General features: G+C 42.2%; 1 protein-coding gene across 1 annotated transcript in view; it reads left to right on the plus strand.

Moving 5' to 3' along the window:
* The window catches only part of ap3b1 (adaptor related protein complex 3 subunit beta 1), a 242097-nt gene that overhangs the window by 213443 nt on the left and 12546 nt on the right, over positions 1 to 16108 (plus strand). Inside the window, exon 26 of the mRNA XM_033018603.1 lies at positions 1711 to 1849. Within this exon, the coding sequence (XP_032874494.1) occupies positions 1711 to 1849 (139 nt within the window). The remainder of the gene's footprint in view (positions 1 to 1710; positions 1850 to 16108) is intronic.

The following is a 16108-nucleotide window of genomic DNA, read 5'->3' on the forward strand; positions in this document are numbered from 1 at the left end:
TTTTTTGGTTTCAACACTCTTCTCGTACATGAATGTCAGTTGATTTATAAAATTCATGGTAATGGGGAAATAATAATCTAATATGGTGCCGGCTCTGATTTATTCTGAACCTTTTCATACCTCTAATTTCCCTTGTCCCCGACTCAGTCTGAAGAAGGGCCTCGGCCTGAAACGTCTCCTGTTCCTTTTCTCCAGAGATGCTGCCTGATCCACAGAGTTACTCCAGCATTTTAATGTCTGTAATCCAGCATCTGCAGTTCTTTCCTGCGTATCTAATATAGTTTTGTGATTTGGCAGCATTGCTTTACTGCATTAAGTACCCTTGTTGTGTCTCGGCTTACAGTGTTTACATTTGGAAATAAATACTTGGAGACTCAGTTCCAATCCTTCCTCATATTCTGGTGTAACATGTGGCACCCGGACCTGATATCGCATTAACATAGTGCAGAGTTCATGCTTGGGAGGCTTGCAGGATCGCAGTTGGATACATTGGGTACAAGGAATAAAGTTGTATCATGTCTTAATAGGAATAATTGAAGCTTACATCCATGCTTGTAATATCCTCATTAAAGCTTACTTAATGTATATTAATGTATATTAAAAAGATTTGTCAAAGTGTTTAAAACGGAATATATGGAGAGCAGTGAATTGTGGATTTTTATTTCCACTCATGAGATGCATCATAACTCTCACATAGAAATAAAATTCCTATTTCACTGCCTGACGTAGTGCATTCTGTATTTATGATCCATTGAGCCTGATTAGTTGACATGCCTCACAATCCCTCTTTATTATATAAGGATGTATATACATGAAAATATGGAAGTATCAATTTCTCTTGATAGGAAGCTTTAATTAAAAAATTATCGAACATTTAGGTGAATTTAATTTTGATCCAACTTTTTTTTTTTTTAATTCCCTATCCTTAATATCATACTGTACGAGGTGGCATTTTGAATACAGTTACTGTTCGGAACTCATGCAGAATATCTGCAGCAAAAGCCAGAATATATAAAAGATTGGCCTCAAACAAAATTAAGGAAGGAGCAGCCGAAACAACTGTTATTGAAAACGTGTCTATTCGTGTTCGTTTATGCTCATTTTACCTTTTCTATATGTGATGCTATAAGGCAGGCAAGCAAGAATCGTTATACTGATGTGAGACATTGCCATGTTGATTCAATATGTGCATCAACCCTGGGATCTCATAAAAATGTCATTCAGATAAATAAATTGTAAATACAATAACTTTTTTCATTTCTTCTGCAAAATCACTTTTGATGGTTTCAGCTGTTTAAAATATACCTTATTAGAAAATTGTTTTGTTTATAAATTATCATACCAAATGGCAGTTACTGTTTCTCGATATAGTGGCTGGCATTTTTTTCAAAAACTGGCGACCTGTATATTAAGTTTCATACTGAAATATATATCAGGAAATGTACATTTATGCTCTGGATTTTGCTTGATGTACATAAGTAAATGTGCATCAGCTTTGTGGAATTGGCAGGTGTTTCCTGTTGATTACTCCTGCTATCTCCAATACTGAATGCCTGGAATAGTCGACACATTTCTTTTCTCATCGTGACTCAAAATATTGATGTACTGATTTCTGAATCTGTGTGGGAAATGCGTGCAGGTTTTGCTGTCAATACATTGGCATTGGTTTAACTGTCATTTATGTAACTGGAGCAATTGTACTTTTTGCAGGAAAATTAACAGGAATGAATGAAAATTCTACAACTATAACAGGTGCTCCACAGAACAACTCCTGCCAAGCAACTGTGAATAAGGTGGTAAGCGTGGCTAACGTCGGAGTGGTGCCTTCCAGCCAAGATAACGTACACAGGTAACCCATTCCCAGTTACTTTGACATTGTTCCTGAAAACGTTGGTTTTGCAGGGAAAAAATACGCATGCAAAATGTGATAATTATTATTTTTGGTTGCCTTTTAAAAACTGATCTCATATGGAGGTGTAACTACCAATTTGAATAGGTGAGAGTGATCCTTGAGTGATCAGTATATAGTTAAAGGTTTGAACTCCATGGCATGTTTTAATTATTAAGTCATCTGGTTTAGTCTCTATTTTTGAACAGCTCCTTACGTTTCTGTCCAGTGATCTCAATTGGCAATCACAATTTTGCTGCCTTCCTTTTAAGAAATCATATCTAAGGTACAGTGCCCACCATAATGTTTGGGACAAAGACTCATCATTTATTTATTTCCTTCTGTCCTCCACAATTTCAGATTTATAATAGAAAAAAAAAATCACATGTGGTTAAAGTGCACGTTGGCTGATTTTATTAAAGGCCATTTTTATACATTTTGGTTTCACCATGTAGAAATTGTAGCTGTGTTTATACATAGTCCCCCCCCCCCCCCCCCCCCCACATTTCAGGGCACCATAATGTTTGGGACACATGGCTTCACAGGTGTTTGTAATAGCTCAGGTATGGTTAATTGCCTCCTTAATGCAGGTATGAGAGAGCTCTCAGCACCTAGTCTTTCCTCCAGTCTTTTCATCACCTTTGGAAACATTTATTGCTGTTTATCAACATGAGGACCAAAGTTGTGCCAATGAAAGTCAAATAAACCATTATGAGACTGAGAAACAAGAATAAAACTGTTAAGGGACATCAGCCAAACCTTAGGCTTACCAAAATCATCTGTTGGAACATCATTAAAAGGAAAGAGAGCACTGGTGAGCTTACTAATCGCAAAAGGACTGGCAAGCCAAGGAAGACCTCCACAGCTGACGACAGTAGAATTGTCTCTATAATAAAGAAAATTGATGGCGAGCAAAGTATAGAGGAGAAAAGGAACTCCCCAAGATCCAAAGCATACCAGCTCATCTGTGAAACACGGTGGTGGGGGTGTTATGGCCTGGGCATGTATGGCTGCTGAAGGTACTGGCTCACTTATCTTAATTGATGATCCAACTGCTGATGGTAGTAGCATAATGAATTCTGAAGTGTGTAGACACATCCTATCTGCTCAAGTTCAAACAAATGCCTCAAAACTCATTGGCTGGCGGTTCATTCCACAGCAAGACAATGATCCCAAACATACAGCTAAAGCAACAAAATAATTTTTCAAAACTAAAAAATGATCAATTCTTCAGTGTCCAAGTCAATCACCCGATCTGAACCCAATTGAGCATGCCTTTTATATGCTGAAGAGAAAACAGAAGGGGACTAGCCCCCAAAACAATACAGGCTGCAATGGCTGCAATACAGGCCTGGCAGAGCATCACCAGAGAAGACACCCAGCAACTGGTGATGTCCATAAATCGCAGACTTCAAGCAGTCATTGCATGCAAAGGATATGCAAGAAATTACTAAATACTACTTTCATTTACATGTCATTGCTGTGTCCCAAACATCATGGTGCCCTGAAATGGGGGGACTATGTATAAAATTACTATGTAATTTCTACATGGTGAAACCAAAATGTATAAAAATTGCCTTTATTTAAATCTGACAATGTGTACTTCAATCACATGTGATTTTTTCTATTACAAATCTCAAATTGTGGAGTACAGAGGCAAATAAATAAATGATGGGTCTTTGTCCCAAACATTATGGAGGGCACTGTATGTTGCAGAAAATAGTGAAATTAAACTCAGTACGGCCACATAAATCACAAAGCAATATCTGAAATGTCATATTTTCAATGGTACTAGACTTCTTTTCTGCTGATAATATCGAACGGAATAAACATGCATTTACAATCATTTAACATCCATGTTTTACTGGATGTTTAAAAAAAACTTTCTTGTTGTGCTACTGGTAATACCTTTGAAATTTGTTCTTTGGAGACTCAAATTACAGTTGTATTCTTGTCATCTTGATCAAACCAATGTGCTGGAGGAACTCGGCAGGTCAGGCAGCATCTGTGGAGGGAATGGGCAGTAGTAGTTTCAGATTGAGGCCATTCTTCAGACTGAACTCCATAGCTTGTTCAGTCTGAAGAAGGGCTCCGACACGAAACGTCGTACGTCCATTCCCTCCACAGATGCTGCCTGTCCTGCTAAGTTCCTCCAGCCATTTTGTGTTTAGATTAAAGTCCATTATTTATTCTCCATCTTTGATTGGCCCTGCGAAGATTGCAGTGTGCCATTTTTATTAACTAGTAATATCCGTTGGGTTGGTGCTCCCATAATATTATTAGGTGGAGTGTTCCAGGATTTTTACCTGGTTAAAACGAAGTACGGTGAAAGCCAGGGCGGTGTAAAACTTGATAACTGTTGTGTACTTGTGCACGTATTCGTTGTCTGCTGTTAGGGTGTGACAATTGTTGGAGGCTCCTGCCCAAGCTGCTTTGCCTTGTTGCTGTGAAGTACCAACCAGGAATGCATTCTACACCTGTAGGACAGCAATGGTGGAGGAACGGATGTTTAAGATGTTGATAAATATTTGTATCAATGCATAAAATACACCATAAATCTGTGCAGCAATTGACCATTGAATGCCTGCTAGCAGGTCAGCCAGGTTTCAGCATGGAGGGGAGGGGCGAAAGGAAGGGGGGGGGGGCGAAATAACTTCTTGACCTATCGACCACAATCATTAAACATTAGCAAAACAAAGGAGCTAGTCATTGACTTCACAAAGTGGGATGGAGTACATGCCCCAATCTGTATCAATGGTGCTGAAGTGGAGATGGTCAAGAGCTTCAAGTTCTAAAGAGTAAATATCACCAGCTATTTGTTCTGGTCAAGCCGCCTTGACGTTGCAGTCTAGAAATCAAACCAACCCTTCTACTTCCTCAGAAGGCTAAGGAAATTCAACATATGTTCAGTGACTGCCCCAATTCTTACCGATGAACAGTGGAAAGCATCCTATCAGGTGCATCACAGCTTGGTATGGCAACTGCTTTTCCCAAGACTCCTAGTAATTGCGGAGCGTTGTAAACACAGCGATTCACCACTCTCTGTGTGAAAAAAGTACTTCTCATCTCGGTTTTAAAGGATTTCCCCCTTATCCTTAAGCTGTGACCCCTTGTCCTGGACTTCCCCAACATCGGGAGCAATCTTCCTGCATCTAGCCTGTCCAACCCCTTAAGAATTTTATAAGTTTCTATAAGATCCCCTCTCAATCTCCTAAATTCTAGAGAGTATAAACCAAGTCTATCCAGTCTTTCTTCATAAGACAGTCCTGACATCCCAGGAATCAGTCTGGTGAACCTTCTCTGCACTCCTTCTATGGCAATAATGTCCTTCCTCAGATTTGGAGACCAAAACTGTACGCAATACTCCAGGTGCGGTCTCACCAAGACCCTGTACAACTGCAGTAGAACCTCCCTGCTCCTATACTCAAATCCTTTTGCTATGAAAGCTAACATACCATTCGCTTTCTTCACTGCCTGCTGCACCTGCATGCCTACTTTCAATGACTGGTGTACCTTAACTCCATCATACTAACTGCCTCTCTCCCACCTGTCCCTTCATCAGCTCTGACTATACTTCACACTGCCTTGGGAAAGCAGCCAACATCCCAGTCATTCCCTCTTATCCACTCTTGCGTCAGGCATAAGGTACAAAAGCTTGAATACATATACCACTAGATTCAAGAACAACTTCTTCTCCACCATTATCAGTGTCTAGAATGTACCTCATGTATTCTAAGGATGAATCATGATCTTCCAATCTACCTTGTTGCAGCCCTTGCACTTTTTTTATCTGAACTTTCTCTGCAGCTGTTACACTGTTTTCTGCATTCTGTCCTTTTTTCTCTCTCTCGTGATGTACTGTTGAGTGGTATGATTTGATTGGATAGCACGTACACGTACTTTTTCACTGTATCTGAGTCCTGTTGTCCTATCTGGGACATATGACAATAAAACACTCTTGACTCTTATAAACCAATAACCGATTGGCAATTTTTCTTTTTGAGTTTTTTTCTGTTTGAAAGCCATGCTTAATTGCATCATAAAATAGCTCTCCACAATTTAAATTGGCTTTTAATGAGCAAAGAAAATGTACAAATTATTTTGTGAACTTGCATTAATGCTATCGACAGCTATTTCCTAATCTATAGAAACATAGAAATTAGGTGCAGGAGTAGGCCATTCGGCCCTTCGAGCCTGCACCGCCATTCAATATGATCATGGCTGATCATCCAACTCAGTGTCCCGTACCTGCCTTCTCTCCATACCCTCTGATCCCCTTAACCACAAGGGCCACATCTAACTCCCTCTTAAATATAGCCAATGAACTGGCCTCGACTACCCTCTGTGGCAGAGAGTTCCAGAGATTCACCACTCTCTGTGTGAAAAAAGTACTTCTCATCTCGGTTTTAAAGGATTTTCCCCTTATCCTTAAGCTGTGACCCCTTGTCCTGGACTTCCCCAACATCGGGAGCAATCTTCCTGCATCTAGCCTGTCCAACCCCTTAAGAATTTTATAAGTTTCTATAAGATCCCCTCTCAATCTCCTAAATTCTAGAGAGTATAAACCAAGTCTATACAGTCTTTCTTCATAAGACAGTCCTGACATCCCAGGAATCAGTCTGGTGAACCTTCTCTGCACTCCCTCTATGGCAATAATGTCCTTCCTCAGATTTGGAGACCAAAACTGTACGCAATACTCCAGGTGTGGTCTCACCAAGACCCTGTACAACTGCAGTAGAACCTCCCTGCTCCTATACTCAAATCCTTTTGCTATGAAAGCTAACATACCATTCGCTTTCTTCACTGCCTGCTGCACCTGCATGCCTACTTTCAATGACTGGTGTACCATGACACCCAGGTCTCGCTGCATCTCCCCTTTTCCTAGTCGGCCACCATTTAGATAATAGTCTGCTTTCCTGTTTTTGCCACCAAAATGGATAACCTCACATTTATCCACATTATACTGCATCTGCCAAACATTTGCCCACTCACCCAGCCTATCCAAGTCACCTTGCAGTCTCCTAGCATCCTCCTCACAGCTAACACTGCCCCCCAGCTTAGTGTCATCCGCAAACTTGGAGATATTGCCTTCAATTCCCTCATCCAGATCATTAATATATATTGTAAATAGCTGGGGTCCCAGCACTGAGCCTTGCGGTACCCCACTAGTCACTGCCTGCCATTGTGAAAAGGATGTACATCAGTTGTTATATTTTTCATTCCCACATTCTCATCCACTGAATACTCTCTGCTACTGGCCTTAGATAAATTACTCTACTTTACTTTCGAGATACACAGCTGAAGCAGGCCCTTCGGCCCACCGGGTCCGCGCCGACCAGTGATCACTCATACACTAGCACTATCCTAAACACTCAGGACAATTTACAATTTTTACCAAAGCCAATTAACCTACAAACCTGTATATCTTTAGAGTGTTGGGAGAGACTGGAACACCCGGAGAAAGCCCACACGGTCACAGGGAGAACATACAAACTACATACAGGCAACACACATTGTCAAGATCGAACCTGGATTTCTGGTGCTGTAAGGACGCAACTCTACTGCTGCGCCACTGTGCCGCCCTCATTGTTATTAATTTATTCATCTTCCCCGTCTAATACGACCAACTACTTCATTAACCTGCTGCTGATTTCTAGAGTTATGTTTTAAAACTGATCACCTATGATTGTCTCATTTACTGATACAGCCTTTTGTTGGTGCTGATTTGTAAAATACCTACAGTGCTACCCAAATACATGTTAACTTGCTTTTTTAATGATATCCAACAATATTTCAAGAAAGGCCTTGCAGAAGCAGCAGTTACCAAGCAGGTCCTACACCAACATTACAGAGACATGGGAAAGATTTGGAAGGATGGTGGGAAAATAGGTATCATACATGGGGATTGTGCGCAGCATGGAAGGGTTGGACCAAAGGAGCCATTTCCGTGCCATTTCACATCTTCCTCCTGGACAATGAAAAAATGGAACTGAAGAATTGCTTGCCCCCGGCATATGTCACTTTTAGCCTGAAATAATTCTAACATCCTCACTTTCAAAGCCATAACAATCGTAACAGGTTATTCCCAGCTGACCAGTTTTCTACAAGCGAGGTAAAAAAAAAGGACAATACCCATTCAACATCTTTGGGGGATTTAGAAAATGAGCTTGATTTAATTTATCTAATTCCTGCCAAATTGTCATGAAAGTAAATGTGCTTAAAATGTGCCACAGCGCTGAACTTGGGTTTTGCAGAGCTACTTCAGATTCCTGCTGGTGGGAGTGAAAATCCCTGGCAGCCTCGAGTACATAATGTTAGAAAGCTTAAACCGGCTTGTCGGTTCACATGGAAACTGCAGCGTACCTGAAGAATGGAAAGGTTAAATTACGACAAAACAAATCGTGCAGGTTAAGTTTGATGAGTGCTCCTCCTTAAACTCCCATCTAATTTTATTATGCTTGATAAAGTGTAAGCTTATTGCAGCGTAGCTAATTAGTTCAACACTGCAACAATTAAGGCATTCTCGTCAGATTGAGCTTGTTTTAGAATTCCAGCTGGATTTCTTGAGTCTGAACTGTCTATCCTTAATATTGTAAAAACTTCCTGTCACCTGAAAGGTGGAACCAAGATATAAAGGGCAGACAGAATTAGCTTGTCGTCAGCCATTTAACTTGGGCAATCAAATCTGAAAGTGTTTTAATTTTCAGTCAACTAGACTGGTCCAGGAACACTGAGGCACTGTATAAGAAGGGACAGAGCATCCTGTACTTTCTGAGGAGGCTCCACTCCTTCGCATCTGCAGTAAGATGCTGCAGATGTTCTATCAATCGGTGGTGGCCAGTGCCATCTTTTAGCTGCCGTGTGCTGGGGCGGCAGGTCGAGAAGGCCACGAACGCCAACACAATCAACAAGCTCATCAGGAAGGCGGGCTCCGTCCTGGGAGTGGAGTTGGATTCATTGGAGGGGAGGATGCTCCTCAAACTGCGGAGCATCTTCGACAATACAGCTCACCACATCCATGACACACTGGTCAACCTGAGGAGCACCTTCAGCAACAGACTGGTTCCACCAAGATGCAGCACAGAACGCCACAGGAGATCCTTCTTCTCTGTGGCTGTCAAACTACATCTACTCCCCCTTCTGTCGTGGGGTCAACTGACTCCCCTTCTCCCTCCATCCTCCCCCCCCCCCCCCCCCCCCCCCAAACTTTGCACATCCCCAATCCTGCGCTTTCCACTCGTGACTTTAATTTCATGTTACATGTATCTTGTGTTTTCTGACTGTTGGCAGAACAATTTCCCTCCTGGGATTAATAAAGTTGTATCGTATCGTAATTTCTTCACCAGATAGTGAAAGAAAAATGGTCCACACCATGGGCTGCACAGTGGCGAAGCCAGTAGGGCTACTGCCTCACAGCGCCAGAGACCCGGGTTCAATCCTGACCTCGGGTGCAGTTTGTGTGGAGTTTGCACGTTCTCCCTGAGACTGTGTGGGTTTCCTCCAGGTGCTCCGGTTTCCTCTCACATCCCATTTGTAGGTTAATTGGCCCCAGTAAATTGTCCCAAGTGTGTCAGAATAGTGCCTGAACGCGTGGACTTGGTGGGCCAAAGGGCCTGTTTCCTTGCTGTATATTTGCACTAGATCTAAACTAATCTACTGTTTATCACATTTACTGCTTGTTAGTGTCAAAGTAGGTTTTTTTAAATCTCTAATAGTTTAACTGACTGATTTTTATTCAATAGATTCAAATAAGTATCTTCTAATTCATAAATTGGAGTAATTACTTCCATGTAAGATGTGGAAATGTAATAAAAGGTAAAAGTGGTTGAAGTGACGGGAGAGTTTAGATTAATTGGCCAATGTGTCGTGATGTTGTGCTCTTTTAAATTTTGATTGATAATGCCACGATTGACTGGCTGCCTGCCTGCTTAATAGGTAAGCTTGCGACAAGAGAAATTCCATTCCATTACTAAAACATTGGGGGAGATACATACATCTGAACCATTAGGGGGCATCACTGCTTCTGTTTGAAGTGCTTAGATGGGATTAGTCAGCTTTAGAATCCATCGCAGAATTTGATTGCATTGGAATCAGAAGCATATAGTTTTCCAAGTGGTCCGTGATCAGTTTTTAAATTCTTTTTGATGCTGCGTTTTAAAAAATAATAATAATTTCTGCCAAGTTTTCATCCCCCACTATGGAATGAGGCACTAATCTCAAACTATTCCTCCTGCTCCCCATTTTGCACTTATTTGTTTAAAAAAGAAAATCAGTTTTGAAATATTTCTGTTCAACTCAAAGCAGTGTGATAAATTGTTTGAAGTGCTTTAGTTTTATGTAGAGGCATTTTGGTCCTTGCGCCAGTGAATGCAATCTTTTAATGAACATTTGAACGATTTTAAATATATAATGTTTTAGCAGCAGTAATGGGTACAATCTTGTTTTCTGATCTGATGGTCAGCCTAGATTCTGTAAATTTTTCCTTTTTCATAAAGCTGTTCTTGCTTTATCTCCACCCTTTCTGTGGTTTGGTTCAACATTTGACAACTTTGGGCTAATTATTTTTGTACAAACCAGGGCAGGGCAGTGCGTTCTGTGATCATCTTTCTTGCTAATAGGATTGTGTCTGCTTCAGCAATCAGTAATTGAAGGATTCGTGTCAAAAAAATTGTTACCCTCCAAGGGCCATTGTCACAGCTGTTGCTAACTAACAAATATAAAACTGAGCTATTCAACGAAAAACAGATTGAGGCAGAAAAAGCTGGAGAGAGACCGCACAGAGGCCCGGGCAAAATTCTCAACATTATTTATTGTAACTCCTGGAAAACTATGTTGTTTAGTGTATTACTAATTGCTAATTTAAATTCTAAATGCTTTCACAGATTTGGCGTAAAATTGTTGGACACAAAAAGGAAGGAGCTTTTTTTTCTTCTTTTTTTTTAAACACTTAGCATAGATTTGCCAACATTGAATATGAGATCAACTGCTTCAAAATGAACTGTCCAGCTTATGATAGGATGAAGTGTTTTGTCAGTATTTATAAATGCCACGTTTGTGACTAGCTATGTTTCAGATGATGGATCCTTTATATCATGTGCAGCCGACCAGTATATGTGACATCCGTTAACTTTTCAAGGGATCGAACGAGAATTTTTTTCTTAAATTTAGACAAAATACTTTTCGCATGGGGAATAAGCAAAAGGTTATGATTGCAGGCAGTTAAGTCTCTTTTCATGGTGTGTTTTGTTCGTTAGTTCCCAGTTGATGTTCTGGATAGTAGAATAGACCACAGACAATAGGTGCAGGAGTAAGCCATTCAGCCCTTCGAGCCAGCACCACCATTCACTGTGATCATGGCTGATCATCCACAATCAGTACCCCATTCCTGCCTTATCCCCATATCCCCTGACTCCGCTATCTTTAAGAGCCCTACCTAGCTCCCTCTTGAAAGCTTCCAGAGAATTGGCCTCCACCTGAGGCAGAGAATTCCACAGACTCACAACTCTCTGGGTGAAAAGGTTTTTCCTCATCTCTGTTCTAAATGGACTACCCCTTATTCTTAAACTGTAGCCCCTGGTTCTGGACTCCCCCAACATCAGGAACATGTTTCCTGCCTCTAGCGTGTCCAATCCCTTAATAATCTTATATGTTTCAATAAGATATCCTCTCGTTCTTCTAAATTCTAGAGTGTATAAGCCCAGCCGCTCCATTCTATCAACATATGACAGTCCCGCCATAATACCTTAAAAACTAAACTGAAGAGCACTTTGTATTTAAAAGCTAAAAACATGCATGGACAATAATGAGATATCTGTATTGCGATCGGAGGGATAGATGAATAGAATATTTGCTTTATTTTCAAAAATTCCAAGTAAAAGTTAAGCCACATCCTTGTGGCACAACTGTGACACCATTATATAAAATGTGTTCTATGTTAGAGCTACAAACATCATACAAAAATAGGTTGAAAGTAGAAATATTACTATGCAAAGGACCCCTGCACTGAAATTGATATGTGGTACCAAAGATTGATAGTTTAAAAGAAATCAACAAAATTGATCAGCATTCTTCCATTTTGCAGAAAAATTACAGCTTAATCAGTGTTATCCATTTCATAGAATGGAAATAGTACAGAAGCTGATTAATGCCCCTGTCCCACTTAGGAAACCTGAACGGAAACCTCTGGAGACTTTGCGCCCCACCCAAGGTTTCCGTGCGGTTCCCGGAGGTTTTTGTCAGTCTCCCTACCTGCTTCCACTACCTGCAACCTCCGGCAACCACCTGCAACCTCCGGGAACTGCACGGAAACCTTGGGTGGGGCGCAAAGTCTCCAGAGGTTTCCGTTCAGGTTTCCTAAGTGGGACAGGGGCATCAGTAAAATATGGACCAGTAAATGTAATTATATTACAAGCACATTTTAACTCCAGCAACTGTGCAGTTGTTTCCTCTTCCAAATCAAACAATAAATGAAGTGGAACACAATTGTAAAACTGTGGAAATTAACAGAAGATTGGGCAGCTTCTAAAGAGGAGCAAACAGCTAAAATTTCAAGTCAGGGAAAGAAAAAAACAGAAGGAAACTTCTTTATAGAGTCATAGAGTGATACAGTGTGGAAACGTGCCTAATTGCCCACACCGGCCAACATGTCCTAGTTACACTTGTCCCATCTGCCTCAGCTTGGTCCATATCCCTCCAAACCTGTCCTATCCATGTTAGACACAAAATGTTGGAACATCCCAAGCAACATCCCATGGATAGCTGATGTTTTGGGTCATTCAGTCGGAAGAAGAGTCCCAACTCGAAACACCACCATGATCAGCCATGATCACATTGAATGGCGGTGCTGGCTCGAAGGGCCGAATGGCTTACTCCTGCACCTATTGTCTATTGTCACCTATCCATGTTCTCCGGGGATGCTGCCTGATCCGCTGAGTTACTCCAGCACTTTGTGTCTTTATTTTTGTAAACCAGCGTCTGCAGTTCCTTATTTCTACAAGATCTCTGGTAGGTTGGAAAGCATGAGAGATTTAAATGAGAAAATGGCCAAAGAATTAAAATGTGTGAATAGAGTGATAAGGTGTGGCAAAAGGCCCTTCGGTCCAACTTGCCCACACCAGCCAACATGTCCCAGCTATATCCCTCCAAACTTGTCATATCCATGTACCTGTCTAACTGTCTAACTTCTTCAGTCTGAAGAAGGGTCTCGACCTGAAACGTCGCCCATTCCTTCTCTCCAGAGATGCTGCCTGACCCACTGAGTTACTCCAGCTTTTTGTGTCTACCTGTCTAACTGTTCCTTAAATGTTAAACTATCTTAAACTATCTGTCCCTGCCTCATCTACCTCCTCTGGCAGCTTGTTCCATATACCCACCACCCTTTATGTGAAAAGTCCCATTCACCGTAAACCTGTGTCCTCTGGTCCTCGATTCACCTACACTAGGTAAGAGAGTCTGCATTTACCCGATCTATTCCTTTCGTGATTTTATACACCTCAAAAAGATCACCCTCATCCTTCTGCATTCCAAGGAATAGAGACCCAGCCTACTCAACCTCTCCCTATAGCTCACACACTCCAGTCCTGGCAACATCCTCATAAATCTTCTCTATCTTTTCCAGCTTGACAACATCTTTCCTATAACATGGTGCCCGGAACTGAACACAATAGTCTAAATGCGGTCTCACCAACGTCTTATCCAACTGACACATGACTTCCTGACTTCTATACTCAATACTCTGACTGATGAAGGCCAACGTGATCACCCTATCTACCCGCAACTCGACCTTCAAGGAACCATGCACCTGCACTCCTAGATCCCTCTGCTCCACAACCCTCCCTAGAGGCCTACCATTCACGGTGTAAGTCCTGGCCATGTTAGACTTCCCAAAATCCAACACCTCACACTTCCATCAACCATTCCTCCACCCACCTGGCCAATCGATCCAGATCCTGCTGCAAATTTTCACAACCATCTTCACTATCTGCAAAACCACCCACTTTTGTATCATCAGCAAACTTGCTAACCCTGCCATGTATGTTCTCATCCAAATCATTGATGTAGATGACAAACAGTGACAGGCCCAGCACCAAACCCTAAGGCACACCACTCGTCACAGGCTTCCAGTCCGAGAAGCAACCTTCCACCATCACCCTCTGCTTCCTTCCATGGAGCCAATTTATATCCTTTTAGCTATCTTTCCTTGGATCCCATGTGATCTAACCTTCTGTTGCAGAAACTTGCAATTATCTGGGGAAACACAGCATATCATACCAAAGGAAGTGCAAGAAACTGAAACTGAAAGCTTTTCACTGTACCTCGGTACATGTGACAATAAACTAAACTGAAAGATGGAAAGAGCATCTCTCATCATAGAAGTCTGTCCTGATTTTCCCAAAATGTAATCAAAGGAACTGCAGATGCTTTATACCAGAGATAGAGACAAAATTCTGGAGTAACCCAGCAGGTCAAGCAGCATATCTGGAGAAAACAGATAGGTGACATTTCAGGTCGAGGCCCTTCTTCAGATGCACACGGCTTCTCTTTGATTTTCTCAGGTGCTAGTGTTATTAATTATTGATGCAAAAGATTTGTACGGGTGAGAAGGAACCGAGAAGTTTCTCTGAATCATAGAGTTAAAATGTGAAAATCAATATGTGACAGGAGGATCCAGAATGTGTGAAGATAAAGCTCTAGATGTAAAAGGGGCAAAAACGGAAGGAAGGGTAGTAAAAATCATCTGAAAGTGCTTTATCTAAATGCGTTGTACACGGTATTAGTGGGACCACATTTGGAATGCTGTGTGCAGTTCTGGGGTCCATACTTGGGAAGGGATGTACTAGCCCTGGAGGCAGTGCGGCGGGGGTTTGCAAGATTAATTCCTGCAATGAGGGGATTGACATATGGGGAAGGGTTAAGTAAGCTGGGACTCTACTCTTTGGAGTTTAGAGGAATGAGGGGCGATCTCATTGAAACGTATGAGATCGTGAGGGGCCTTGATCGGGTGGATGCACCGAGGATGTTCCCAATGATCGGGGAGGCTAGAACTAGGGGACATAGTTGCAGAGTGAGGGGGGGCTCTTTTAAAACTGAGATGAGGAAGAACTTCTTCACCCAGAGGGTGGTTAGTTTGTGGAGTTCACTGCCCCAGGGAGCAGTGGAAGCAGAAACGTTAAATTTATTTAAGTCAAAAATAGATGGTTTTTTAGCTGCCAAGGGGATAAGGGGCTACGGGGAGAGGGCAGGGATATGGACCTAGGTATGGTTAGTATAGTAGACCTGAGTGATCTCCTGGACAAGTGTCGATCGCCTGGATTGGGGTCGGAGAGGAATTTCCCGGATTTTTTTCCCGAATTGGACCTGGGTTTTTATCCGGTTTTTTGCCTCCCCCAGGAGATCACGCGGTTCTTGGGGTGGAGAGGGGTGATAGCGGTATAGAGGGGAGGGTAGTGTCTTGTGTTCTGTGTCTTGTGTCTACTGTTTGTGGGTAAGTGTGTCTGTTTAGTGTTCAGCCATGAGTGAATGGCGGTGCGGGCTCGACGGACCTGATGGTCTACTCTCGCACCTACTTTCTATGATTCTATGATTAAGCATAGAATCAGGCCCTTTGGCCAATCACATCAATACTGACCATCACATCTATATACAAATCCCACTTGCGTGCATTAATTTTGTGTTCATCTACGCCTTGCTCTTTCAAGTACCTGTCCCCGTGCCTCTTAAATATTGTTCCTGCTTCCATCACCATCTCTGGCAGCTCATGCCAGATACCAACTACTCTTTGTGTGAAAAAAAGATTACCCCTCAGTTTCCCTTTAAACTTCCACCTGTCATTTCTTTAACCTCCTGTGTTCCAGGGAAAACAGACCCAGCCTCTCCAATCTCTCCATATATATCAAGCCCTCCAGTCCAGGCAGGGGCGGAAAACCCAGGGTGGGCCAGGGCCCCTCTGTTTTTAGAGGTGGGGGACATTCCCACCTAAGTTTTTGTAATCCGGATTTTAAAACCCAGTGCAATCTCCGCTTTCCGTGAGACAGTGGAGGTGGGACTGCTGATCGAGGGCGCCAATTGGACGAGAGAGACGTGGGTCAGCAGGCAATGGGGTTGGGACATGATGATTCAGCGCGATGATTGGAGGAGAGAGAAGTGGGGGGGGGGGGTGGGACTGAGGATAGAGTGCGGTGATTGGAGGAGGGAGACGTGACACAGACCTGCGCCTCAGCC

Source organism: Amblyraja radiata, chromosome 3, assembly GCF_010909765.2.
Source record: "Amblyraja radiata isolate CabotCenter1 chromosome 3, sAmbRad1.1.pri, whole genome shotgun sequence".
Lineage (NCBI taxonomy): Eukaryota > Metazoa > Chordata > Chondrichthyes > Rajiformes > Rajidae > Amblyraja > Amblyraja radiata.